We start from the raw sequence: 27114 nt of genomic DNA, 5'->3' as shown, positions 1-27114 counted from the left end.
TATCTGGCTGAAAAACAGACATGTTAATTCACATATCTGGCTTGACATGTGATCCTGCTGCTGTGATCCTTTGAGTTAAATCATAAGGATTAGTGTGTTGTCATGCAGATGTGTAGTTTCTATACCCATGGCAATTTTAGACAATCTTCTAATATTGTATCAAAATTCAATAAGCAGCAGTTTCTTTTCTTCCTCCAGTTCTTATCGTTTTATTAACTCATACACTAACCCTTGTTTCCTGGTTTGTTGGGGCATTCAGCCAGACAACACTTGTCACCGTAATGTCTGTCAACATAGATGGCTGTAAAAATCCCAGGATGCTCTTACTGAAGGTGACTACGTTTGCCATTTTCATTGAATCTACCATGTTTCAGGACAGCTAGTTCACCCTTCTTTATCTTCTGCTTATTCTTCTTGGGAGTGGGGTAAGACTCAGGAAATCTCAGCGTAATATGAAGGGTGGGTTCCTTTTGAGTGTAGTCAGAGGAAATACAGCCATATTCCGGCTGCTTAACAGCAAAGAACAGCCTTTGGCAATCAGGGAGAATTCCTTCCTTACCCTGGATCTTGGTCTTTCCATATTCTATAGTGTCAAAGATTTCAGCCTTCAGAGTGATAGCCCTCCCAGTAAAGGGTCTTCCAGAAAATCTTCATCTTCTACTACAGATGGATAGTTAGAAACAAGAAAATCCATTTCCTAAAAGCTAGTTAAGACATCTGAAAACATATTAAGGACTTTTCCTATTCTACAGCATTAAAATTCACTGGTCTCCTTGCTTCCCTCCATATTGATGACCATTACTCAACATTTGTCTTACACAGCCAGAGAAAATAATAAGTGGCATGGGCAACCGATGCCTCAGTATGATTGTGAACATTGTTTTGGCATCACTGAGCACTTGGAAGAGTCTTTGAACACTCTGAGGCTGGTCATGGGTGGAAGAGGCTTTCCTATATTTTTCTTCTCTCAGAGCTAGGCCAGAATTTTTTTGAATGAGGGAGGGGAGGCTGATGAGGTTCCTCATGTTCCTTTCTGACCTCTTCTTGCTTCTTGTTCATCTTGCTTATTTCATTCCTATAGAAACACCGTTCTAGAAAACTCTGTTCTCCTTTTTCAGGGCTATCACCAAGACACCTTGCCACCAAACTAACTTTGTATGCCCTGTGCCATGGCTACCTGAGCCTCCTTCTGTTGTTGCTTGCAAGATTTTTCACCAGTTGGCAGGTATGGTGGTTTGAATGAACATGGCCCCCACAGGCTCATATATGTGAATGCTTAGTTACCAGGGAGTAAAACTGTCTGAGACTAGAAGGATTAGTAGGCATGGCCTTGTTGGTGTAGGAAGTGTGTCACTGGGCTGGGCTTTGAGGTTTCAAAAGCCCACACCAAGTCTGTTGCCTGGATAACAGGATATAGCTCTCAGTTACTTCTCCAGCACCATGTCTGCCTGTCTGCCATCATGCTCCCCACCGTGATGATAACAGACTAGCCCTCTGCACTGTAGCAAGCCCCCTCCAATTAAATGTTTTCTTTTATTAGTTGCCTTTGTCATGGTGCCTCTTCACAGCAATAGGACAGTACCTAAGACACAGTCTTCTACATAATCTGTGTTTCTTTCTCTTGTCTTCAGTCTGCACTTATACTTGTAATTATAATTTTCCTTCTGAGATGTGAGCTTGATTACTATAAATCTTCAGATATTGAGATGGGGAGATATCTCAGTAGGCAAACACAAGGACATGGGGTTGGATCACCCACATATAGATCGAGAGTGGCAGCATGAATCAGTGCTGGAGGTAGAGACAGGTAGATCACAAAGACTCAGTGGCCAGTCAAAGTGGTGAGCTGCAAATTAAGTGAGAAACTGTAAAAAAAACAAGCCTTAGACAAAATCCAAAATCCCTACTGATAAAAGTTCAGGAGAATCTAGGGATAAAGGGGACGTATCTCAACATAGGAAAGGCAATATACAATAAGCCCACAGCCAAAATCACGCAAAATGAAGGAAAAACTCAAAGCATTTCTACCAAAATTGGCAACATTCTCTCCACTCCTGTTCAACACAGTACTTGAATTGTTACCTAAACAATCAAGGAAGAAAAAGAGATAAAGGGGATATAAATTGGAAAGGAAGATATCAAAATATCATCCTTTCTAGATGATATGATAAAAGACTCTAAGGTCTTTCAGCAACTGGAAGTCTCATACAACTGATAAACATATTCAGCAACGTAGTAGGATACAAAACCAGTAGCCTTTCTGTACACCGATGACATATATACTGAGAAATAAATCAGGGAAATAATTCCATTCAAATAGCCCCAGGAAAAATACTTGGAATAACTTTAACAGAGGAAATGAAGTACTTGTACAATAAAGACTAAGATACTGATGAAAGAAACTGAAAAGACACCAGAAGATGGAAAGATCTCCCATGCTCATGAGTTAGTAGGATTAATGTCGCAACAATGACCATCTTACCAAAAGCAATGTACAGATTCAATGCAATCCCCATCAGAATTCCCAAGAAATTATTCACAGAAGTTGAAAAAGATAACCTCAAAATTCATGTGGAAATACAAAAGACCCAGAATAGGCAAAAACAATTCCAAACAATAAAAACACTACTTAAAGTCCCCTTATCCCCAACTGCAAGTTAAACTACAGAGCTATAGTAGTAAACACAACACGAGACTAACTTAAATATGGATGCAATGATCGATGTAATAGAATTAAGGGCACACACATAAGCTCACATTCTCACAGCCTCCTGATTTTTGACAAAGTGGCCAAAAACATGCATTGGAGAAAAGGTAGCATTTTTCTATTTTATTTTTGGGTTTATCATTTAATTACAACATTTTTTCCTTCCCTTTTCTCCTTCCAAACCCTTTCATCCACCCTTCCCTGCTCTCCTTTAAATTCATGGCCTCTTTCTTCACTAGTTGTATTGCATTCATTTATGTGCATACTTATCTATTTCTAAATGTAACCTGTTCAGTGTGTAATGCTACCTTTATGTATGTTTTCAGGACTGACTGTTGGGCACCAGACAAGCCGTTGGTATGTTCTTCCTTGAGGAAGATCACCTCTCTTGTCCCCTGCTTTCCTTAGTTGCCTACAGTTCTTTGTGTGGGGTGGAGGCCTTATGGGCTTTTACCATCAATTTTGGCATGCTTATTATTGTTATCCTATTTTAAGATTTTATCTTACTGCAGTCAAAATGGCCAGGATAAAACAACAACAACAACAAGACCCACAAATGACAACAAATGCTAGCACAGAAAAGGGAACACTGCTTGTACTGCTGATGGGAGTGGAGCCTGGTGTAGCCACAACGAAAATCAGTGTAGAAGCTCCTTAAAAGCTAGAACTAGATTTACCATGTCATCTATCAAAGCCACTCCTGGGCCTGTTCCACACTTACTGGAGAGATACTTGATCGGCAATGTTCATTGATGCTCTGTTCATAATTGCCAGGGAGTGTCAACAACCTAGATATTCACTGATGCTAAATAAGTAATGAAAATGTGTTACATTGCACAATGGAATATTATTCAACTGTCAAGAAAAAACGAAATTACAAAACTCACAAGTAAATGGAAGGAGCTGGAAATAAGAATTTTCAGTGAGGTAACACAGACCTGGAAAGACAAATGATTTATGTTCTCTCTCATATGTGTATGTTTGCTTTGAGTTTTTAGATATGTGTCCTTACATTGGAATAACCACAGAAGGTAGGAAACTAGCAAAGTGGAAGGGTGATTTCAGGGAAAAGGAAGGAGAACGTAGGTGCTATGAAAAGTAAAGGAGGAATAATGGAACTGGAGGGGTTAAATGGCATTGGGGATGGGAGGGCAGGTGGAGGAGGGAGTACTACAGTAATTAGTACTAAAGACCTTTGGGAAATGCCATAGGAAATCCTACTGTAGAAGCATCCTAAGATACACACACACACACACACACACACACACACACACAGAGAGAGAGAGAGAGAGAGAGAGAGAGAGAGAGAGAGAGAGAGAGAGAGAGAGAGAGAGAGAGAGAGAAGGGATTTCAATGGAGTTACCATATCATGGGGGTACAATGCTTTTTCCCGACATTATAAGCTATCACTTGAAATCCCAGTGCTTTTTGAGTTGTTCAGTGAGATGCTGTAGACACTTTCAAACATTACCAGCCATTGCTATTGTTCTTGGATATCTTCCAGAGCTTGATGATAAGAACCTATTGCTGAAAACATCACATACCTGAGCCATAGGACGTGGAGATACCAAGCTGGTATCAACCTGGAAATTTCATCTCTGCTGGCTAGCTTTCAGAATGCTAGAAGATTCTGTGCATGCTATCAGGGGAGAGACGTTTATTAATAGTCTTACCTCTCTGTGGATATTGGGAGGTACTATAATGACTGGCCTAGTGAGATATACCTACCCACTGGTGTAATAAGGACCTGAGTGTGATGGGAGTATCCAACCACTCTGCCTGGATTTAAAGACTGGCTCACAAGACAAAACCTGTATCTGTTACCATTAGCTGGAGAAAAACAAACACTGTAGATGGATAGGAGCCCTGGAGGAGACCCTAACATTATTTATTAAATGGAGATGGAAATAAACTGCCCCATGAGTTCCTTTTTTATACCTATAGATTAGTGCATTTCTCAACCCTCATCATAGAAGCTTTTTAAAAGTTAAGTTACTTTAAATTTCATATATGTTTATTTATGTCAGTCATCCATACTCCCTCTAAAACTTCAAAACTTCTTTCTTTTTTAAAAAATAAATTTATTTATTTTACAACCAGGTAGCAATTTCCCATCCCTCTTCTCCCAGTTCCTCCCACCATCCTCCCTCTGTTCCCATCCCCTAACCTACTCCTCCATTTCTGTTTAGGAAAGGGCAGGTCTCCCATGAGTATCAACAAAACATGGCATATCAAGTTGCAATAAGACTAAGTACTTCCCCATGTATTAATGCTGGGCAAGGTGACCCAGTACGAGGAGTAGGGTCCCAAAAGCCAGTAAATGAGTCAGAGATAGCCCCTGTTCCCACTGTTCGGAGTCCCACAAAAGGACCAAGCTACACAATTGTAACATACATACAGAGTTCCTAGGTCAGTCCCAAGGACATTTTCTCAACTATGTTCATAGCAGTTTTATTTGTAATATCCAGAACCTGAAAACAACCTAGAAAAGGAATGGATAAAGTAAATGTGGTAAATTTACACAATGGTGTATTAACTCAGCTGTTAAAAACAAGGACACCAGGACATTTGAAAGCAAGTGGATGGAACTAGAAAACATTGTCCTGAGTGAGGTAACCCAGACCCAGAAAGGCAAACATGGTATGTATTCACTCATAAGTGCATATGAGCTATAAAATAAAGAATAACTATGCTACAAGCCACAGATCCAGAGAGACTAGGTAAAAAGGAGGGTTCATGGGGAGGGCATCCAGATCTCCCTGGGAAGGGGAAATAGAAGAGATTTCGTGAGTGGACCGAGGGTGGGTGGGTGTGGGGATATGAGTGATCAGGTTGTGGGGAGCAGAAGGAGAAAGTGCTAAAAGAGACTACTGGAAGGGGGGAGCATTTCAGGGTCAGGTAAAAACCTGGTACAAGGGAATCCCCCAAGAATCTACAAGAAGACCCCAGCTTAGACTCCTAGCAATAGCAGATATGTAGCCTGAAGAGGCCATCTCCTGTGACCAGATTGGTGTCTAGCCCAATTGTCATCAGAGAGACTTCAACCAGCAACTGATGAAAAGAGATGCAGACCCACAGCCAAACACTAGGCAGAGTTTGGGGAATCCTGCAGAAGAGGAGGAAAAAAAGACTGCAGGAGCCAGGGGAGGTCAAGAACACCACAAGAAAACTCACAGAATCAACTAACCTGGGCTCCTAGGGGCTCACAGAGATTGAACCAACTTCTTTCTTGAGTCTTCTAGGTTCTTTTGAGAGAAAGATGAGATTGAGTCTGGGTTCTATGTTTTCTATTTCCTTTTTTCAGCTATGTGGGAGATTTAGCTGCCCTTCTTACCTTTCAGTCCATGAAATGTGCTTATGCCCTCTTAATCTTTCTCATGAACTTGTTTGAGCAGGTTTCTATTCATAATGCCACATTAGCAGGAACACACATTTCTCCCTCCTGTGGGAAATCCCTAAAGACAGTGAACATGTGCCATTAACTTCTTTCATTCTTTGTCCTTAAGATAGGGCCTGCCACTGAATTGATGCACCATAAATACTTGTTTTATTAATGAATAAATATATTTGCTCAACTAATGACTAATTCTTTTGCTTAATAAAACAAAACAAAACAAAACAAAAACAGAAAAGAAGAAGCTAATATTGTAAAGGATGAAAAGGCCCAAGAAAGGGAAGCATTGCTCAAAAAAAAAAAATTAGATTGGTTGCTTTTTTTTAGGATACCTGCTTTATGATCAAGGCAGCTTATAACTATCAGCTATTCTGCTGTCTGAGGAAAACTTGATCTCAATGAGAGATCAGTTGTTATTCAAGAGGGGGAAAGTTCATTATACTTAAGATTAGTGTCAGCCAAAGTATAGTTAATTAATTGAAAGAATATAAAGAAATTCCAGACATAAAGGCATCTATGACAGCCTGCTTGGGGTGCAAAACCATGAACACAACTTACTCTGGGCATCATCTAAGCATTGTATGACATCTCAGCTTTGTCTTGCTGGGTACTCCATTCCCTCCTCTGTAGGATGACTTCCTTATTCAATCACTCTCTCCATCTTCTAGCTTTGACTTCTAAATGCCTTTGGTTTTTATGACCTTTCTCTGCTCTGAATTAAGTAATATTCTAATTTAGTAAAGTGTCTTCTTTGGTTTAACATCCTCCAAAAAACACTCAAGGTATTTTTTTTTAAGGTTTGTGTGGAGAATAAACAATCCTTTATCTACTACGTAGTTTTAATTCCCAACCCCTAAGGTCAAGAACTCTTCCTCAGCCATTTTACCATTTAGCCTTAAGTACATTTCATGAGTGACATTGACTTCTATTTTGTTTAAAGCAATTGTGATTCTACCTTTTAGTTTGGAGTCTGTCCTTTCTGATGGAAACACATCTCAAATGTTTAACAACAACAACAACAAAAAAATCAAACAGAGCCAATAATCCCATTAGCATTTATTTGATTGACAGGCCAGTGAGATTTGTTTACACATCAAAAGAACTCTGTGATGCTGGGAGAACCTCCAAAGATTCTGCACTTCTGGGCAGTCAGAATGTCAGACTTAATCACCTTCTAAATCTTTTCTGCTTCTGGGCCCCCACTGTGCTATATGAAAGGCAGCAGCTCTTTTGCAAGCTCACATTTTTCTCCAGGTTTCCTCCCTAATTTTCTTCTAGACTGTCATCTCTTCCACAAACTCTTGTTTCTGGAATGATTCTTCACTTGGATTCATGCAGGAAGTAATGCTGTAATTAATTGTTCAGGTATGTATTTACTTCACATCTACCATGTGCAGATTATTGGGTTATGTACTGTGATCAGAACCAATATTGGTGACCTTCAATAGCTGTTGTCAGTGCCCTTGGAATCTCATTACCAAACCCTACCTCCGAGGAACTGTTGTAGTTGAAATTATACTGCACATGAGAAAGAAAATGGAAGCTCAATCTCTTTGTGATAGTCAGGGAAATGAAGACCATCTAGATACAGTTTCTTTAGACTTGCTATGAACCTTTATAAAAATAAATTGCATGCAGGGTGGCTGGTACTATTTTGTGAGTGTGTATGATGTGTGTGCACATGTTAAAGTAGCAATAAAGGTCCTTTAAGGGAAATCTCCTGGTCAAGAGAATAGAATCACTGACCTGGGTGGGTTGGCCTGGGTGGCCCCACTACAACTGGGCCATGTCAATCACCTGGCCAAGAGAAGGACCCTCGTAAGGCAAATTTACCTTAAGTCATGCTAAAGAGATAGGCAGAATCATAATTCTTTTAATGAGATACCATACTACTTCTTTCCAGAATTCCTGACCACTCTAACCAAGTCCCTACAAGTTGCCATGAGGCTCATTGGGTCTGCCCACCTGGTGCAGAAAGGTCCGAATTTTCCCTTTGTGTTTTTCTATGTCTTTCTTAGAACCTATGTATGGCATTTTTTTCTACACTCATATTTTGGGGTTCCTTATTCTTTGTCTAAAGCCTCCTTACCTGCTATTGGCGACTTGTCCACCATGTGTTTGACGTCCATGTCTACTTAACTCAAGTAGCATGGCTTTTCCCCTTCTCTTCTTCATTCTCATCTCCAGGCAACTGTGATTTCCAGTTTGCTTGCTCTAGGGATTTTCTCTTAAACCCCACTAAAATTGTCTTCAATTCTTTGGGACTAAACTCTGAGAGGAGAATCCAGTTTTCATCAGTATCACCTGAAAATCAGAAAGGGACACCCAAAATTTTGGGTAGTGTGTGTGTGTGTGTGTGTGTGTGTGTGTGTGTGTGTGTATGTGTGTGTGTGTGTGTGTGTGTGTGCGCACACATACACACACACATGCATCTTGTACTTACTTATGGAGCTCAGAAAAGCTTGAGGTAGGGGGTCTTTGTTATTGCTCCTCTGCTTTATATGCTGGGTTCAATGGCCTGAAAACTTCCCTGGGCTCTCCTCTCTTTGCCTCCCGCCTTGCCTTAGAAGCTTTGGACTTACAGATGTACACTTCTGTGTCTGGACTTCTGTGTCTGGCTTTAGATGGGCTCTGGGAACTCAAATTCAGTTCCTCATGCTTTTGTGGCAAGTGATTCACCCACTGAATCAATTCCTTATCCTGACATAGTACTTTAATATTTCAGATCTGTAGACAAAGAAGGCGTTTGCTTTAAGACAGCTACAAATGTGGCCCAACAAGAAATTATAAACTTATTTTTAAGAGATTCTGCCTCCCTTCTTTATTGTAACTTGATTGCATGGTTATCAAGGATGAATTTTGTAGAGGACTATGTGAAATCACAAAGTTAAGAAGTTGGGTCGCTTTTATTAAAAGTTTACATTGCAGAAAAACTGGTAGTTTTAAGGCCCTTAAAAGTATAAGTTTTCAGATGACATGGTGCTATAACGCTGTGCATTTCTTCTTATTGTTTATGAAGTATACACGGGGAGGGGGTAGTAACTTTCACAATTGATAAACCTGTTTCTGAGTATAAATGAGGCCCCATTCATAAAATGCCCAAATGTCTTCTTTTGAATGTTTCGACTTCTGTGTATAAGGCTCCTGCATTTAGAATTGTTTCTATTTTTGGTCTTTTTCTTCTTTACCTTTTTGTGTGTATGTATGTGTTAATTTGAATGTGAAGGTGCATGTATGTATGTGTTCTCTGTGTGAGGGGAGGTCAGAGGAAAACCTTGGGTGTAGTTCTCAGGCACCTTCCAACTTTTATTTGAGACAGGGTGTCTCATTGACCTAGAACTTTGCCATGTGGACCCAGACAGCTGCCCCATGAGTTTCCTGGGATCCACCTATCTTTGCCTCCCACCTCTCATCTCCCCATCACTGGGATTACAGGCACATACCATTGCACTTGGCTTTTTATGTGGGTTTTGGAGCTCTGAACTCAGGCCCTCATGCTTCTGCTATTCGGCTCTGTGGCTTGAGGACCCCGAAGCTCTCCACCATCCAAATGTGCAGCTCTTATCCATATCCATGGTCTGTGATAGCACCAGCCTTCATAATGCTAGGTCTGCTTGAAAGTCTGCCTTACAATGAAGCTTCCTTTCAGACTGACATCTTAAGGAGGTTCATGGAAGGCTTGCTCATACATGGAGGTGTACACCCAGCCCAGAGAGACTCACTTCTTGCCATTTCCTATCTCAGGCTAATACATATGTAGGCATATGCATACATCCAGGATAACATTTCAAAATTGTTATCAAATGATGACAAGAGGCTCATCGAAGGGATTACAGAGTAAATATTGCAAAAAGAGGAAATTGCTCATCATGGTAAAAACATCCCGTGACAGTAATAATAGAGTGCTCTATCTTGGCCAGGATGTGACATATGTAAGATGGTAGGTGTTTTCCTCACATAATCATATACATTACTAGGTCATGAATCAGAGAAAGGACTGACTACAAGTTAGAACTCACAAGCACGTTCAAGCAATCAATTACAAGACCAGGAGAGGAAAATGGTAACATGAGCACCATGCCACACAATCTGGCTTTGACGAATTGGACCATCATGGTAGTGAGAAACAAAAAATCACAACCAGTTGATGGGCACGAGGCACATGTCCTGTTAGGCAGCAGAGGCTCAGAAGGAAGGATCTGTCCAGCTCTTAGGTAGTAGCTCAGCCACAGAAACCTTGTTCTAAAGCTACCCTGCATCTACAGCATGCCTCCAGCAGAGACTTCAAGGCTTACACAGTTCTACTGGCTCTCTTATATATGGCTGCATATTGGCGCTGATTACTTTTGCTCAGGGTCTGTGCTCATAACTGCTTTCCAAATTAGGGTCTCATGCTATGCAACTCATCATTTTCAGCAAAAGCAACAGAACTTCTGTGATATGGCATATGTGGGTTGTGAGTTGCAGACATGAACATGATAATGGAGGTGAAGAATGGCAGTCAGAAAACTCAGGTCAACTAATTTCATCTATGCGCTAATGTATGGTTTAGTTTGAACCTGAAGAATAACTTGTTGTTTCTATTGGTTATAAATATAGATGTATTTGCTATAAATTGTGACTTAAAATGTACCTATTTTGACTAAAATAATAATGCTTATTAGTTTTTATTACAGTGATTGCTATAACAGCTGGTTAAGTTTTGTTTCTCTGATGTAATTTACTAGAATCCAAAGAAAAAAATAACTTTTGCGTTGCCTGAAATTAATTAGAAGAAAATACACATACAGGGATAAAGATGCCTATTCCCAAGGCTGATAATCTGAGTTTTATCCCCAGGACTCACATAATGGAGAGAAGCAATTTCAACTAGTTGTCCTGAGATGTTCACATATGAAATCTGCACACCCCCATGTACGAAATAAATAAGACATAAAAAATCTATACCTACTGAAGAACGTAATCTGTGGGGATTGAGGACGGGGCCGTGAGAGATCTGTCTGTTACTATTTTAAGCTCAATTTATTCTAGTTTCCCACAATGACTTCATGATCCAGGCATTACGATTTGCATTGTATGAATGAGGAAGCTCAGTTTAGGAGAGACGGACTCCAGCAACATGTCCTAGCATGAGCCACCAGTAAATGGCAGAACTCAGGGCCGTGTCTCCAAGTCCCATTCACTTTCCATTGCCTTACTGAGCCAAATTATACTTTGACACACGAAATCCCTGATTATACTTTTCAAATCTACTTTACATGGAAAAGAACAATGTCAATGCAGGGATCTATTATGTATCGTATAACATTTGAGGGAGTTTCTGCTGGGGCAACTGAAGGCCTGTACATATGTTCAGTCCTAGGCTCAACCCTCTCTAGGATGATATTGTTTCACAGGAAACACAAGATGAAAAAGACCACAGATTTTCAAATCTATAAAGAGTCTCTTCTCACCCATTAAACACGTGAGTATCAAATAGAAGAAAATAAAATATATCTATAAAATGAAACACTACTTAGCAACAAAAACAAATGAGCAATTGTTAAATATAGGCACAGGTTGAATTGTAAACACGTTATGCTAAATGAAAATGGCAGACACCCAAAGCTTTAAACTTCATGAGTTCATCGGCATGGCATATTTTAAGAGGCAAAGCTGAAGACACAGAATTCCTATCAACTGAGCAGGCTGGAGTCGAGGGAAAATACTGAAAACTGTCAAAGGTGATAGGATATATTACAGCTATGCACATTTTCTAAACCCCAAGAACTTCGGAATTGAAAAGAATAAACTTTGGCATGTAATCACAGCTTCCAAGTTTGAAAAATTCAATTCAAAAGGAAAATATAAATCTAGAGAAAAGAAGATAAATGGAGTCAAGTCTGGGCTTGACTCCAGCAAAGCCGTCTGGGTAAGGAGCTGTGGTGGACCTGAGGAGGCAATTTAAGGAAACAAAAAGCCAATATTTTAATGCCACAGTGTCTAGGAAGGGAAAGAAGAGAGACTCATTCTTCATATTTAATCACGTACTTAAAAGGCATTTTCAATCTACCGAAGCATATGTTCCTGCCTTGAGTAGAAACTGATAAAAGAGAATGAAGGTTCTTTTTTATAATCAGTGGAAATAATAGTGAAACATAAAACAAAGGCCTGACTGGAAAGCTAAGTAACCTCTGGTCTAAAGCCAGTCCCATCCTGCATTATTTCTGTTCAAGGATGCCTGCCCAACAGTACCATCAAAGGCAAGTCAATCAATATTTCCTGGGGAGATCTGGCATTCCCTCTCATTTTTGACAATTTCTCTCTCAGGAAAGAGAGAGCACCAGAGTGACAGGTACTTCAGAGGCAGGAGAACTCTTCACAGTAAGATATAGTCCCTTCTTCCCACTTCCCACTACATCCAACCTATAACCCATCTATGGACTCCTGCTGTAACTACTTCACAGAAGGGAGAGTGAGGATAGGGGGCAGAGTAGCATTGTAATCTGCCATCAGCTTCAAGGTAAGACGCACTCACAGGGCAAGAGAGACTCAGCAACTAAAACTGAAAAGCCCCGTGAGTTTTGCCAAGGTTGGCTGAAGTCCCTGGCCTGGCAACTTTGGCTCTACCTTTAACAGTAAATGGCAAATTCAGCTGCTGTTCCTTATCTACGAGGTTGAGGCATTTCTACCCTTCAGAATGTGATTCTAGGCTACAGCATGTATATGAATTTATTTTCGAATATTCAGTTGAAAGATACCACAAAGAAGAAAAAGTAGCAGGTCAAAAAGCAAACATAAGATCAAACCTTTAGCTGCATGACTACTGAGCAAACATAAGATCAAACCTTTAGCTGCATGACTACTGCCTTATTAACTGAAGCCAGTGCTTTCTTGTCCTATAGATTTCATTAACTAGAAAAAGAATTGGATCATTCTAACTGGAACCTGTGAACATTCCAGGTCCTTCTACACATCAGTATAACAGTCGTGGTTCAGAATTGTTTAGTCCCATAGATTCTGACGTAACCTGAGTTTCATTTTGAAGTATTAATGGGGTCAGTAAGACATCAATGTCAACACAAGCAAGTATCTAAGATTTTTTTACGATTAGGATTTATTCAGCAGTCTCTGCGGTGCTGAACACATTTTAAAGTTTATCTTAGCCAGGCGGTGGTGGTGTACACCTTTAATCACAGTACTTGGGAGGCAGAGGTAGGTAGATCTCTGAGTTCGAGGCCAGCCTGGTCTCCAGAGTGAGATCCAGGACAGCCAGGGCTACACAGAGAAACCCTGTCTCGAAAAATAAAAACAAAGCAAAACAAGAACAAAACCAGTTTACTTTATTTGATAACAACAGATCTCCTCTAGTTCTCTCAGAATTTGCACACCTGATGCTTCATCTGCCATCTCCATTCTAATTACTTGGGCCTTTGAATCTGAACCCTTTAAAAAAAAATCAGTATGAAAAAGTCTGTCATTTTGTATTGGTGTTTAGACCACTCATCATTTTATATAATTATATATATTGATTATTAATATTAATTATATTGGTAATATATTTATATAACATACATTATTAATATATCAATATTAATATATTAATATTATATAATTAAATATATTATTAATATAATCAAAGGTACATTTTTTCATGTTACTGGTTGTTTTCTATGTGTCTCCTGTCTCATTTTTTCTTTGTTTCTGTCACTGTCTTCTTTTTGTTGTTTGTAGTACAAAGATTCCAACCCCTTTTCATGGCAAAAACCTCTTTCACATGATTGCCAATAAGACAAGAGTTGATTTTGCATAAGTGGGACTGTGTTTGCTAGACTCTAAGTGAGATTGTCTTTTGTCTTCCACTGTATGCTTTCTTCCTTACTCCACTTCTTGAAGAAGTAGATGAATAAATAATTATTAAATATGAGGGTTATGGAGAAATCTAGAATAACATTTATATATATGTAGTTATTGACAGACACAGAGAATAAAGAAGAGGGGGTAATTACATTATTGTCATCTCCATATCTAGGGAAAGTGTCTGATTATTATATATTTATACTAAAGAAGCTTTAAATGTAATATTTAAACTTTTAAATAAACACTTGAAGCATGTTAACTCGATACCTCCAGGATGGCTGTTTACAATTGTGTTTTAAAATGTTCTACCCTGAATGATTCTTCTTCTTTGCTGGGGAGAGTGCCCAGTCAGTAAATTGCCCACAAGAAGCTGAGTTTGTATCCCCAGTACCCATACATAGAGCTGGTAATGGTGGCCTTGAGCTCATTAGCCTAGAGCTGTGGAGCAGAGACAAGAAGATTCTTGGAGCTCCCTGGCCAGCTAGTCTTGACAAACTGGTGAGCTCTAGGTTCACGAAAAGACTCAGACTCAAAAATATAGTGGAGAGTGTTAGAAGAAGACATGTGATGTTGACATCTGGTTTCTCACACATGTATGTGTGTGCATGTACATACCTATATACCCACTCATGCAGGCACACAGAAATACACCACACACACAGACACTCAGAAATATGCCACACACAGACACAGACACAGACACAAACAGACAGACAGACAGACAGACACAGACACACACAGACACACACACACACACACACACACAGACACACACACACACACACACACACGAGAAAGAGAACAAAATTCAAAGTTAAAAACATATGTGTATTCTTAAACTATTCAAATATATCTGTAAGAATCATTTCCATGCTTCCTCTCTCCAGAGAGTTCATGCTTCATAATGAAGATTAAAAAAAAGCTAAAAAAAAAAAAAAAAATCTGGACATGCCTTGTAACATTCCCAATCTACCCTTTTAGAAATCATACTCTTCGGAGAAGTCTCTGTAATTTCCCAAAGGGAAAGCAGAGAGCTTCCAAACAGCTAGACAAATGGAGGCTCCTGGAAGGTATGGCACCCAGAGAGGCTTGGAAGCAGTGTACATCTCCTCCCATACCATGCCCTGTGCATTTCTTCATCTCTGTCTTTTCTAATTCCATTTACAACAAGCCAGTGAATATAAACCCCTTTCCATGTTATGTGAACATCTTGAATTCAGGGAGGGGACTGAGGGAATCCTGACTTAAAGCTGGTTGGTTGGAAGCTCAGGCTACGAACTCTGGGGTTGTGACTAGCATCTAATGCAGGGACCGTTCTGGGGAATTGACCTGACATCCCTCCAGGTAGATCATGGAGGTCCTGCATCAAATTAGAAGATGCTCAGCTGGCTGGTAATCCATGACATTCCCTCAAGGTAGATCATGAACGTCCTGGATTGAATTAGAAGATGCCCAACTGGTTGGTTTCCACTCCAGAACTGCTTGCTTTGCTGATGGAGACAAATCTCCACTTTTCAAGGTCACAGAAATGATCTGTGTTTAGAATGTGTAGGAAAAGCTGAAATTCATTTTACTTCCTCAGTTGGCCTAACCTATTATACAACAAAAGATTTATTATTAGATCATCTCATTAGGAGAAGGTAGGCAGTTGTATAGATTCTGTGGTTTTTGCCTCAAGTTCGCAGGACAATCACATTGCATCTTGTACAGGAAACACCACAGACATACTTAATTTGCTTTTTGTTCCTTCCTTGTAGAGTACCAAAGTAAAGGCTGCAATGGAGCTTAAAAAATAGTTGATCCTTTGGAAGGAGTCCCATTCATTTTGGAGAAAATACATATTGAAAAATCACAGTAATCACATTCTTCCTTAAGTCATTTTTTATTTAAGACATAAAACAGGATGCTCATTTACCTTGACGTAAATTACACAGCTGAAGCGCAAGATAAAATAGAATTATACAAAAATATCAAACCTTTGACCTCAGAACAGTGTACAGGATACGCCATACACAGAGCATTCAAAACGCTCTTTCACACACTCAGCTAATTCTAATTATACCTCGCCAATGACTGTCACCTTGCAGCAAATTCCACAAATTTCTATGCAAAAGGTTCTTTGTTCTTGAATGTCAACAAAGCATTTTCACCTAATCATTTTTGATTAATGATTCTATGCAAATAACTTTAAATTGTCCCTTTGATGAGTTCAGTTTGAGGTAAGTTAGGAAAACGAGCAATCTAATGCTTTAAACTAGGCAATGCAGAAACGTGTGCAGGGAGTATGATGGATGCTCCAAGGCGGTAGTTATTAAATGCAATATTCTTCTTTTTAATAAGATAGATACATAGTGCACATGGCCTATTAACAATCTTACAGCTTCACAGTAGTAACACACAGCATATCATCCCTACAGGCCAGTGTTTCCTAATCCTGCAGCCAGGACCTGCTGCTTCCCGTGTGGGGGCAGCAGGTGGCACAGATTCAAATGCTAACCACTAGGATCACCTGCGTGGAATGGCTCCAGAAGAAAGAATCTGCAAACTGTCATTTCAGACAATGGTCTTCACATGACGCTGAGATGTGTTAACCCCAGAAACTTAGCCCGGGGTTAATCTATAAGTAAGATTATACTTTCGCTCTTATAGTGACAAGTATGTTTGTGAGTGCTGTAGGGTGGGACACATGGAGTCTTAGGAAACTTTGGCCATTTTCATGGACTGGGTGGTAGAAATCAAAGACAGGTAGTTTCACGTCCTCGTCTGCCCACATTTCTTTTGTATTTATCCAAGTATAAGTTGTCACGTAACATCAGATCTACATGTGGTGACTTCCTTCCCTATGGCTACTCTATGGAAGAAAACAAAAACAATATTCACTTCCCTTTTCTCCCTCCATCTTGCCCCAGCTCTTAAAATACAGGTGTGAGGACAAACAATACTAATAGGGATTGATCATGAATAGAGTGGGTTTCCATTTCTGATGTCATTTGGAAGATTTCTTTTAAGATTTTTGTCCCCAGTTCATAAGCATAAATCAAACGAATGAGAGATCAGATATTCAGCCTCAGACTCTTGCATAAGAGCCTCAAAACTCCACACTCCTTTTTCTAAGTATGTACCTTGAAACACACAAATGCCAAACAGGGCCACAGCACTCAGTGTCATTGGCCCCTGCTTTATAGCCATGATTCCCATGATGTGATAAATAAGGGGTCTCTGAGTCTTCGTTCACAAAATATAACATGACACTAGCCAATCCCCACAAGGGGCATATGGCATGGGGCAACCTTGCTGAGGAAGCCCCACACCAAAGCATCTGCAGGCTGAGGAAGAGAAATCTAACTGGCATGCCGAGGAAGGATGCAAACAGACGCTAGCTCCTGATGTCCATCTTCTGCAACTCCAATCCTACAGGCTGTGTCAGGAGGAAAAGCAAGGAAGTCTTGGAGCAAGTCTTCGACTTACCACATCCTAGAGGAAAGTTTTGCAGTAATGCAATCAACAACGTAAACAAAGAGCTGCTCTCCAAACCAACAGTGATAAGTGAGACTCAGCTTTGCACATCTGCAGTATAGTAACATTTCACCAAGAAGTGTTTCTGAAGTGGGGAGCAGAGCCTGGGCTGTGGGAACAGTGGGGGCTCGGGCCCTTTGTCATTTATTTATTCATTTATTTCCATAGCTCAGAGCTGTACATTCCCCTGGGCCAGATGTTTTAGGGACCATAGGGCTGAGACTTGCTGCCTCCACATGCTACTCTGTATTCTTCTCATGGTTGATGGCTAAATCTCTTACTCTGAATTTCTAAATTTGAGGTAACATTTTAATAGGAGGATGAAAGGCACTGATTAGTTCACAGGACCACAATGCCATTGCTTTTTTTTAGTTATTTTAAAATATTTTATGTATTTTTATAGTAGTGTACAACAGTACTTCCATTTGAGAAATGATGGCATGATAGTACCCATTGCCCTTATGTGGTTCTAGAGTTCAAACCCAGGGCCTTGCATGAACTCTCTGAGCACTCAACCACTGGGCTACACCCAGCCTTGCCTGTGACCTTTTGCAATGTGCTTTGACTTACCTTTCAATACAGACTTAATGGGCAGTGGGGGATTCTGGATTCTAGGTGGATTCTGTAGCTAGAGCTTGGGGGCCACTGTCCAGTTGGAAGCGAGAGCCCAGGCTATTCATGTTGAAGTTGTATCTGCATTTAAGATCTCTTTGGTGCAATTAATTTGCATATTGTAATTTTGAAACAGCACCAGCCTGAGGACAAAGCCCTTCTTTCATTTTTTAGAACTGTCCCTTGGGTGAGGCTGGGGACTGTAAAAATACGCAGGGACAGTTGCTGAAGGCTTAAATCCCTCTGGTTTTTCCCATAGAGTCATGGAGAACAGCGGCCCATGTGGTTGTCAGCCTCTCAGGGAAGGATGCTGCATCTCTGGAGTACATTATACTGTATGATGCCATGCCAGCCCTTTGGAGTGTCATTGAAAAAGCTGGGTTGGAAAACTTGAATGAATGATCCATTCACTGAAGTTGGCATTCACAGTAACAGCAGTACATGTCTTATTAACAGGCTACTAAGGCAGTCTTTCTGAAAAACATCTGAGAAGAAGAGTGATGGGGAGAAGAATGCTTGGGAGCTTTTAAGAACCAATGAAGAGTGCATAAAATGTGATTTTGGACAACTTATTCACCAGAAGGCACTTTATTTGGATGATAAAGTACACCTGGTACATGAGGCCGATTCTGGGCCTGGCACATGAGACAGGCTCTGAGCCTGGGTCTTCTCTAGTTTGCTCAGCATCATGCAGAACAGCATAGGAGTTAATAAAAAAAATTGATGGTGTGTTCAACGAAGAAGTTGCTATGGAAAGCACATTCCATGGTAGCCAATGGCTGCCATTCAGTGTGTTAGCTGTGGCCTTACTAAGAGTAAAACAAGAGCTTTCCATAGCCACTACTGTAATACAGTGCCACTCTATCACAAATTTCTTATGCAAAGATTTCTGCTTTCCAATTGAGCTTAGATTTTGGTTTATAAAAGGAAAAGTAGATGATTTTCTATGAAAAATATATTCACATTATATCTATATTTATATATAAATATCTATATCTATAGATATAGATAAAAATTATTCTGGCTGCCTAAGCATCAAATTTTTTAAAAATCTCTCTTCCTACAAGCTTTTATTCAAGTATACATATGACACAGAAAATATTTGGGGTCAAAGTTGCCAATGATCCTAGTACTCACAGAAAAAATAGTTTAACAAATCACACCACTGATGTTTAAATCAGATCCCAATTTTTGCCAAAGAAGACCTTTCCTCATGTCCCCTCAGGCCTGGGAGCTTCTTGAGAAAGCAGAACAGTTTCTTTGTGACTCCTGAGTGGCTCTGGTTCTTAGTGGAGTGCAGGCCATGTTTTGTATTTTCTTGCTTTCAAGTCCTTCCTCCTTGCAAATTCGTATTGCTTTATTCATATTAAAGAATGATTAGTCTTAGAAATTCAAAACTAAAGGATGAATGATCTGTAGCATTCTAACTTCTGGAACTGATACAACCAATATTTTCAGCCTAACTGGAAGCTTGATTAGAGTGCGTGCTCAGGTGTGCGTGTAGACTGAGAACACTGATCTGCATCTCTATACATCAGTTTTTCTACTACGTAGAATTAAACTACATAGTGTATTTCGGTGATATGCCGCAGTATCTCGTACTAGTCGGTAAGCTCTGACACACATTTGTAGGAATTCTGCAAGCTGAACATGTTAGGTGTCTAAAACTGGCTAAGGAGAGAGGACTCAAGCCACAAAAGTCAGATACTGGGCTATTTTCTCCTCTTGAAGAACAGTATGTTGAGTAATTTATTCGTGTTCCATTGTGTGTGTACTCAGGACAGAGAATGCACACATAGTTCAGTTCACAGTGGAAAATGGAAGAAATAGTGTTTAAAAAAATCAAAGCTACAAGATACTTGGTGATTTATTTTAATCCGTAAGTTCATAAATAGCCTTAAGTATCACCCAATTTTTCTTATTGTTTTAAAATAATGTTATAGAATTTAGTATATTTCTTAATTATTTATATGTTCTAGAATATTTCTATAAAGCTAATTTTGGGCACCTGTGATCATTTTTTTTTAAAGCAAAGCTGCTGCATTTGTATTTTTTTTAGCTTACAAAATAATGACTAAACTTAAATATTAATGAAAGTGAATATTGTCTGAGAAGCAAAGGAAACAGACCTCCCATCACTGGTGCTGTTGCTTTTGTGTGCTTAGTTTTGGCCCTAATTTTGTAAGCTCTATCATTAAACACAATTGTTCTGTGTTAAAATGGTATATATATGTGTGTACAAATAATAACACACACACAGATTCAGTTATGATCGTAGAAAAATGAGATGTCTGATTCCTTAAATATTTACTGCTAACCAGGAATAACATATGTTAAAAACTGGTAGGTAAATGGCTTTGGCACCTTTTTATCCAGCCTAACTGCTCTTACTCTCCTTAAAAGTTCAAAATATACTTATTTCTGCCTTGCACTTTTGGTTTTAAAACATTTTCAGTTCAAAGATGCACACTTGTAGCTCAGTGTATAAAGTCTAGCGCCTGGCAGTCCCTGATGTCGAAGATGAGTCTAAATGTATCGGTTGAATTTCATTCCCAAAGGCCTGGAGTTAGAAGTAGGGCTGCTGAGCGTGAGTGCCGGAGTTGGGCACCATGGTAACTGAGCAAGAAACACCTGAGTTCTGATGGGGAAAGAAGAACAGGAGGAAGGCATGATTCCGAAGCCAGTGAGAGACAGAGTGGAGAACACACCTTTCTTCTTGTTGCCTGTCTACCTTTCTTCCAGCCAGGGATGACTATGGCATCCTCATGTCCATCCCTTAGGGATCTTACACGTAGGGCTGGAAAGCCAAGAGGTAGGCTGAATCTGAGCCCTAAGATAATTCCTCAGAAATACGTTTTAAATAATCAAACCCATAGCACTTAATTTCTCTGGTGGCTTGCTGTGTTTTGAGGGGAGCAGAGTCCAGATCTTTTGGGATATTGACAGGTTCCATTCTTGACGGTGGTCCACCAGGTGGAGAAGTGGCTTTGGGGCAGGAGGATCAGCAAATTTTACAGCAGTAGTTCACACATGAAGATACTGTACATTCATTCATTGTTATTTATCTTAGAAATGGAGCGATCTGGGAGCTTACATTACAGCAGAGTCCAAGGTCCCTAGGAACTTCAGGAATGCAGAAGTACATACAAATGAGTTGTATCTTTCTGCTGGTTTAAGTTTTCAAGCTATAAATTCTTTAAACTACATTTCTTAGTTTCTGTTTAAATACTGATATGCCATGTTCAAAAGCAGTGAGTTCTTGGTAAAATATAAAACTACTTTGGGAGACAGCTTTTTCAATAGTAACATAAAATGTATTTAGAAAATTAAAAATTTTGAAAATAAACTTTCATATCTTGGGGTTTTAACTGAACCCTATACCAAAGTGTCGAGAAGTCTCCTACTTTAATGTAACATCTGGAAGCCCTAGTTTTAACAACTGCTCAGCAAGGTGACTTTAGTTGTTTTGGGTTATCTCTCTATGCTCTCATGTTTCATTAAACCCTCTGGGGGTCACACACACATTGTGACTTTTCATGAATGCTACACAAACTGCTTTAACTGTTTTTTTTTTCCTTTATAAAAGAGTTTTGTGTTTTAGAGCTCAATATAAATTAAGCACTTTTACTTTTTGTAGAAGTTCAAATGAACAGATGCAGTGCCCTTGTTTTTAAATAACAACTCTATCTTGACTGTCTATTCTATATAGAATTTAAGCTCAATGGCACTGTTTTCCAATCACATTGGAAAACACTATTTCCAACAGCTGAACCCAAGAAGTCAATGAGTGTTACTCCTGTGATTTAACTCTATTTTCAGTCTATATTTTACATGGACTCTGCTAAGCAAAGCTTTTCTCATCCGAATTGGGAGATCTTTTCCACTTCATTCCTTTGTTGGCATTTATAGATGCTGAGTGTCACTCTGAAGGTATAATCAAGGGGAAAAGCTTAATTTACATTGTGCTGAGAGTAACTGTCTCAATGAACACAAAGCTCTTTTTGTGCATCCCCTAAATGCTCTGCATGGCATTTAAACACATAAACATACTTATATTGGGGATTCCTCTATAAAACATTTTGTTGTTTCACTTACTCAACAAAAATGAGTAATTATTAAAAGTATTTCTCATCACTTTCTAAACCATATCTTTGGGTACCCTTTTTGGATCATACTTGATCTGTCACTTTCCAAGTGAGTAATCCCAGCTGGATGATGGATTACATAGAGTTATGTGACCATGTCTTTGGTTATAGTTCTGAATTTCTTCTCACATGATTGAGGCAAACCTGAGGATAGATCATTGAATAATTGTTACAGTTCTTTTTCCTCCTGTAAAATATTTCATTTCTCCATTTTTGTCTTTAGTGGCCTTTTGAAGAATCCAATCTGTTGAGAAAATACAAAGGATAACACCATTATTTTAGTTGAGTTAATAGATGGCAATCTATTTAGATTTAACCGTGCATTAGAAAAATCTGGGCATACAACTATTCCAATACCTGATGCATAGTTTAGCTGACCAATTAGTACTGAATGTAAATTAGATAACATCTGTCAAACTGCTGCTTTATCTTTGGCTCTTGCACCACGATAGTTAAGTCTATGGTCTAGTAAAAATCATGCATGTGTGGAAGAAGCAGCACTCTGGGAAGTGTGAGGCAGGCGAACGACAGTTCAATAACACTGTTTCTCCTGTGCCATCGCCATTGTTTTCAAGTGGCAGAAACGTTTCCCTCAAGTAACCTACGGCCACACATTGAAATTCTTAGAGTTCCTAGAGAGCTTGGTGGAAGGCCATGGGTAAGGTGCCAGGGAAATGTCAGAACTATCCAGATGACTCTAAGTGGGTCATGATGTTGCACATAAGCTTTCCAGGAGAAGTTTCTCGAAAGACCCCATGTCATTTACCTATGAAAACAGAGTCACTGATGGTAAAAAAAAAAAAAAAAAAAAAAATCACATAGTGGTTAATGTAAGTCACATTACACCATTCTTTGTCATTGAACCATTAGCAAAGTCATCAGCCTTTATTTTTACTTCGTATTATACAGAAAGCAAAAGGATTTGACACACAATGAGACTTTGGAAGTGACCTAACCTTATTTTAAAATGTATTGAATAAATTAAATCTCATTTAAATAATTTAATCTTCCTTAAGCCTAACATTTAACTTTTAAAAAAACATACCTAAGGGTACTAGGCAAGTAGCTTTTAAAATTTGTCTGCTCTACAGACAAATAGCCAAACAAATGGAAACACATGAACTATGAATCAATGGCTAAGGGGTCACCAACTGGATCAGGCCCTCTGAATGGGTGAGACAGTTGATTGGCCTGATCTGTTTGGGAGGCATCCAGGCAGTGGGACCGGGTCCTGTGCTCATTGCATGAGTTGGCTGTTTGAAACCTGGGGCCTATGCAGGATCGCTTGGCTCGGCCTGGGAGGAGGGGACTGGACCTACCTGGACTGAGTCTACCAGGTTGATCTCAGTCCTCGGGGGAGGCTTTGCCCTGGAGGAGGTGGGAATGGGGGGTGGGCTGGGGGGAAGGTGAGGGGGGCCAGAGTGGGGAGAACAAGGGAATCCGTGGCTGATATGTAGAACTGAATTGTATTGCAAAATAAAAATAAAAATTAAAAAAAAAAATTGTGTGCTCTAATTTTTTTTTAAATTTAAGTGAGTTAATTATTTGCAAATGTAATGTATCCATATCACGTGAATCTGTGGCTAGCTATGGATAACAGGAGCATGTTACTGTGGGGTACCTGTGTGGATGGTGGTGGTGGAATGCACATGCAGAGGCTAGAAGACCAACTTGGGCATGGTCCCTGAGGAGCTGTGGACTTGGCTTTTGGACACAGCATCTTTCATTGGCCTATTAGACTAGCCTGAATATCCAGAGAGCCCCCCCCCCCCGGGGGGTGTCCTGTTTCCACTGCCAGTGCTGGGATTATAATCACATTACAACTCCATGCCAACATGCACAACTTTAAAAAAAAAAAGATTTATTTTTACTATGTGTAATTCTGTGTCTCTATGTGTAGGAATGTGCATGTGAGAGCTGGTGCCCTCAGAGGCCAGAAGTGTCAGATCCCCTTGATCTGGAGTTACAGGTAAATGTGAGCCATTTGACGTGGGTACTGGAAACTGGACTCTGGTCTCCTGTAGGAGCAGTACGTGCCCTTAATTGCTAAACCATCTCTCCAGCCACCACTGCTTAACCATCCCGATTTTTTTCTTAATGTGTGTTCTGGGCTGGAACTCGGGTCTTCATGCTTGGAAGACAAGCACTTTGCTAACTAAACTTCTCTCCAGCCTGGGACTATATGCTTCGCACATGATGATTGAGCACTTGAGAGCTCACAGGGACAGATGATAAAGAATAAGTCTTTCCAAGCAAGGAAGATTCTCTCTGCCAGAATCTAGTTGCTAGAAGATGAGGAAAGCATGGTAATGGGATGAATGAACTTGGAAACTGCCTTGAGGTTATATTTTCCTGAACACCAGTCATTTCCTCTGTGGCAACTACGGACCTAGATATCACTCAGTCCTTCACCTGCACCCATGTGCCCCAGGACAGTAACTCAGGGAGGTTTTTACCAGAGTGGATGGTGAGTATTTAAGAAGAGGGTACACAGTGTGACACACTGCAGCTCCCAATGCCACCAGGATGAATGAAGAGGTATTGGAGAGGCTGGAAAGATGGAGGAGCCAAGAGGTGTTTCCAAGTGGGGAAACCACAGCCTCTGTGTCAACACAAGCTGTAAACCAGGCCTTGGGCTCCACAGTGTGGCAAAGCTAGGTATTGCAGCGAGCACTGACATCTTGGAACTTGAGGGGAAGAAAGAATACTGAATGTAACCTGGGTCTTGGGACTTTGCTGGATCATAGATTCTATTTATGGAATTCAATGCTACTTGTGGAGGTTCTCCTTGGAGGAAATCCCCCAAAGAGGAAGTTTGCCATCACAAAAAAGCCAGAAAGAATGGTGACAGCTGTAGTTCAGTCGGAGAGAAACTTGCTATATAAACTATTTGATTAAATAATTCTGTCATTTATCCGTTAGAAAAATGAATATGCAGTTACATTTCCATTTTGCATAATTTTATTTAAGAAATAAGTAGGCGAAATATAGGAACATGTTAATGCCAGGCAGTTTGGATTCCATATTTAGTTGAAAAAAACCAAAACACTGAATTCAATTTTTCTATGGAATGTTGTTTTTTGGTAAATTCATCCTAAAAGTGATCATCATAGTTTGTTTGAAAACGATATGTTCTTACATTTCTCACCTTAAACCATCTCAGTGAATGTCAAGATTAACTTGAGAGAAAACAGATTTCCACTTGGTGTTCCAAAAGGATTTGATATGGTGGTCAACTTTACATTCTTTATTATGCCAGCTAATTATTACATTACTTGTTCCTTATACAGCCACACAATTATTGCAGAAAATGTGGGTTTTTCTGTTTATACACCAAAGAAACGTTTTATCTTTAAGACACATAGAGTGGTATGGCTTAAACAAGGTTCGTCTCAACCATGAATAGTCCTTGTATGCCCTACATCAACACAGACATTCAATCGTTTTTTTTTTTTTTTTTTTTTTTTTTTTTTTTTTGGTATTTTGAGATAGGGTTTCTCTATGTAACAGCCTTGGCTATCCTAGAACTAGCTCTGTAGACCAGGCTGGCTTCAAACTCACAGAGATCCCCCTGCCTCTACCTCCCAAGTGCTGGGATCAAAGACGTATGCCACCACCACCTGGCTATTTTTCTTACTTTTAAAGATAATAATTATCCTTAATAAAATTTTAGTTTATTGTTGAACAGTCCTCAGTAATCCCTACCTGTAAAGAGGTCCCCCAGGAGTTTTGGATATACGTATCCCCAACAGAGGCAGACTTTTTTCCTTTGCAAAAACGAGATGTGTCGTACACAATGTCTAAAATATTGCATTTTAAAAAATTGTCGCTTATCATAAATGTTTATATACTATTATATTCCAAAGCATTGATAACTCATAATTTGTTTTGCCAGTCTTCTGTTGGTGGCCGGAACAAAGGGTGACAGTGACAGTGGTACTCACCTTCCACAGAGCTAAAATCAGCAGCATTAACAGCAGTAGCCCGGCGAAGGCACTCAGGAGGATGACCCACAGTGGTACTCTGCCTGGGAGCCCATCTTTGGATATTTGAATAGCCAGCTGAAAATGATTAAACAGGTTGTTAACACTGATAAACACCCATTAGAACTCCCGGGACACGGAGTTCTTACAGACTACAGTTTTTCTACCAAATGGTGTAATTAATCTCATGACTGTATACAAAAACAAACCCCGTCGGGTTTACATTTGAAAATGCCTTTCAAAATGTCCAATAATGTCAAATTTATTATCGCTCAAAAGTGGAGCCCTTCAAAATAGAATTTTGCAGCTTCCCAGATGGGAAATCTAAAGCTTCCCAGGACAAGACAAGAAAAATCAAGCTTTTGTCTAAAACAAGTTCTTTGAATTTAAAAAGTCAGGAGTAAAATGTTTGTATTTTTACCAAGGACTCAGCTTGACAGGCCTCACTTTTGTTTGGGATTTCGCAGTAACTAAGTGAAGGAGTTTTAAAACCTTATACACATATAACATACGCATACATACATACATACATACATACACACATTTATATATACATATACACAATAGACAGGCATTCTGTAAATAGATTTAAGGCCACCTGCATTATATAATGTTAGATCCTAAGGAGAAAGCTCACAAGCATCCCCTTGTCACTAAAGCGAAAGTAGAAACATCTAGTCACTGTCATAGTTAAAAGCGATAAAGTAAAGCACAGTCGGTGAGTTGTAAACATTACGGTTTTCCTAGCTTCTGAGGAGTAAGAACAAGCCTGAAATCCCATTAGAAGCCAATGAAAGGAAATCTAAGAATCTCTGACAAGAGTATCAAATCAATCACTGCGGTAGCCCCTGTGTGCTAAACAGAAAACGCCACCGGCAAGTTGGGAGTGAGATGCTTATTATCTTCAGACGGACAGTT

At 39.7% G+C, this 27114-nt stretch overlaps 1 protein-coding gene and 1 pseudogene across 1 annotated transcript in view; both read right to left on the bottom strand.

Annotated features, from left to right (window-relative positions):
- Nucleotides 1-224: 224 nt before the first annotated feature.
- LOC131922029 (ubiquitin-like) lies at nt 225-654 on the bottom strand (annotated as a pseudogene).
- A 19425-nt stretch (nt 655-20079) lies between these two features.
- Nucleotides 20080-27114, bottom strand: part of Itga1 (integrin subunit alpha 1) — a 139994-nt gene continuing 132959 nt past the window's right edge. The window contains exons 28-29 of the mRNA XM_059276100.1: nt 26158-26274; nt 20080-22457 (exon numbers count right to left, since the gene is read on the bottom strand). Of these exons, the coding sequence (XP_059132083.1) occupies nt 22413-22457; nt 26158-26274 (162 nt within the window). The 3' untranslated portion in view covers nt 20080-22412. The remainder of the gene's footprint in view (nt 22458-26157; nt 26275-27114) is intronic.

Source organism: Peromyscus eremicus, chromosome 11, assembly GCF_949786415.1.
Source record: "Peromyscus eremicus chromosome 11, PerEre_H2_v1, whole genome shotgun sequence".
NCBI classification, from domain to species: domain Eukaryota; kingdom Metazoa; phylum Chordata; class Mammalia; order Rodentia; family Cricetidae; genus Peromyscus; species Peromyscus eremicus.
This window is presented reverse-complemented; position numbering and strand designations above follow the sequence as displayed.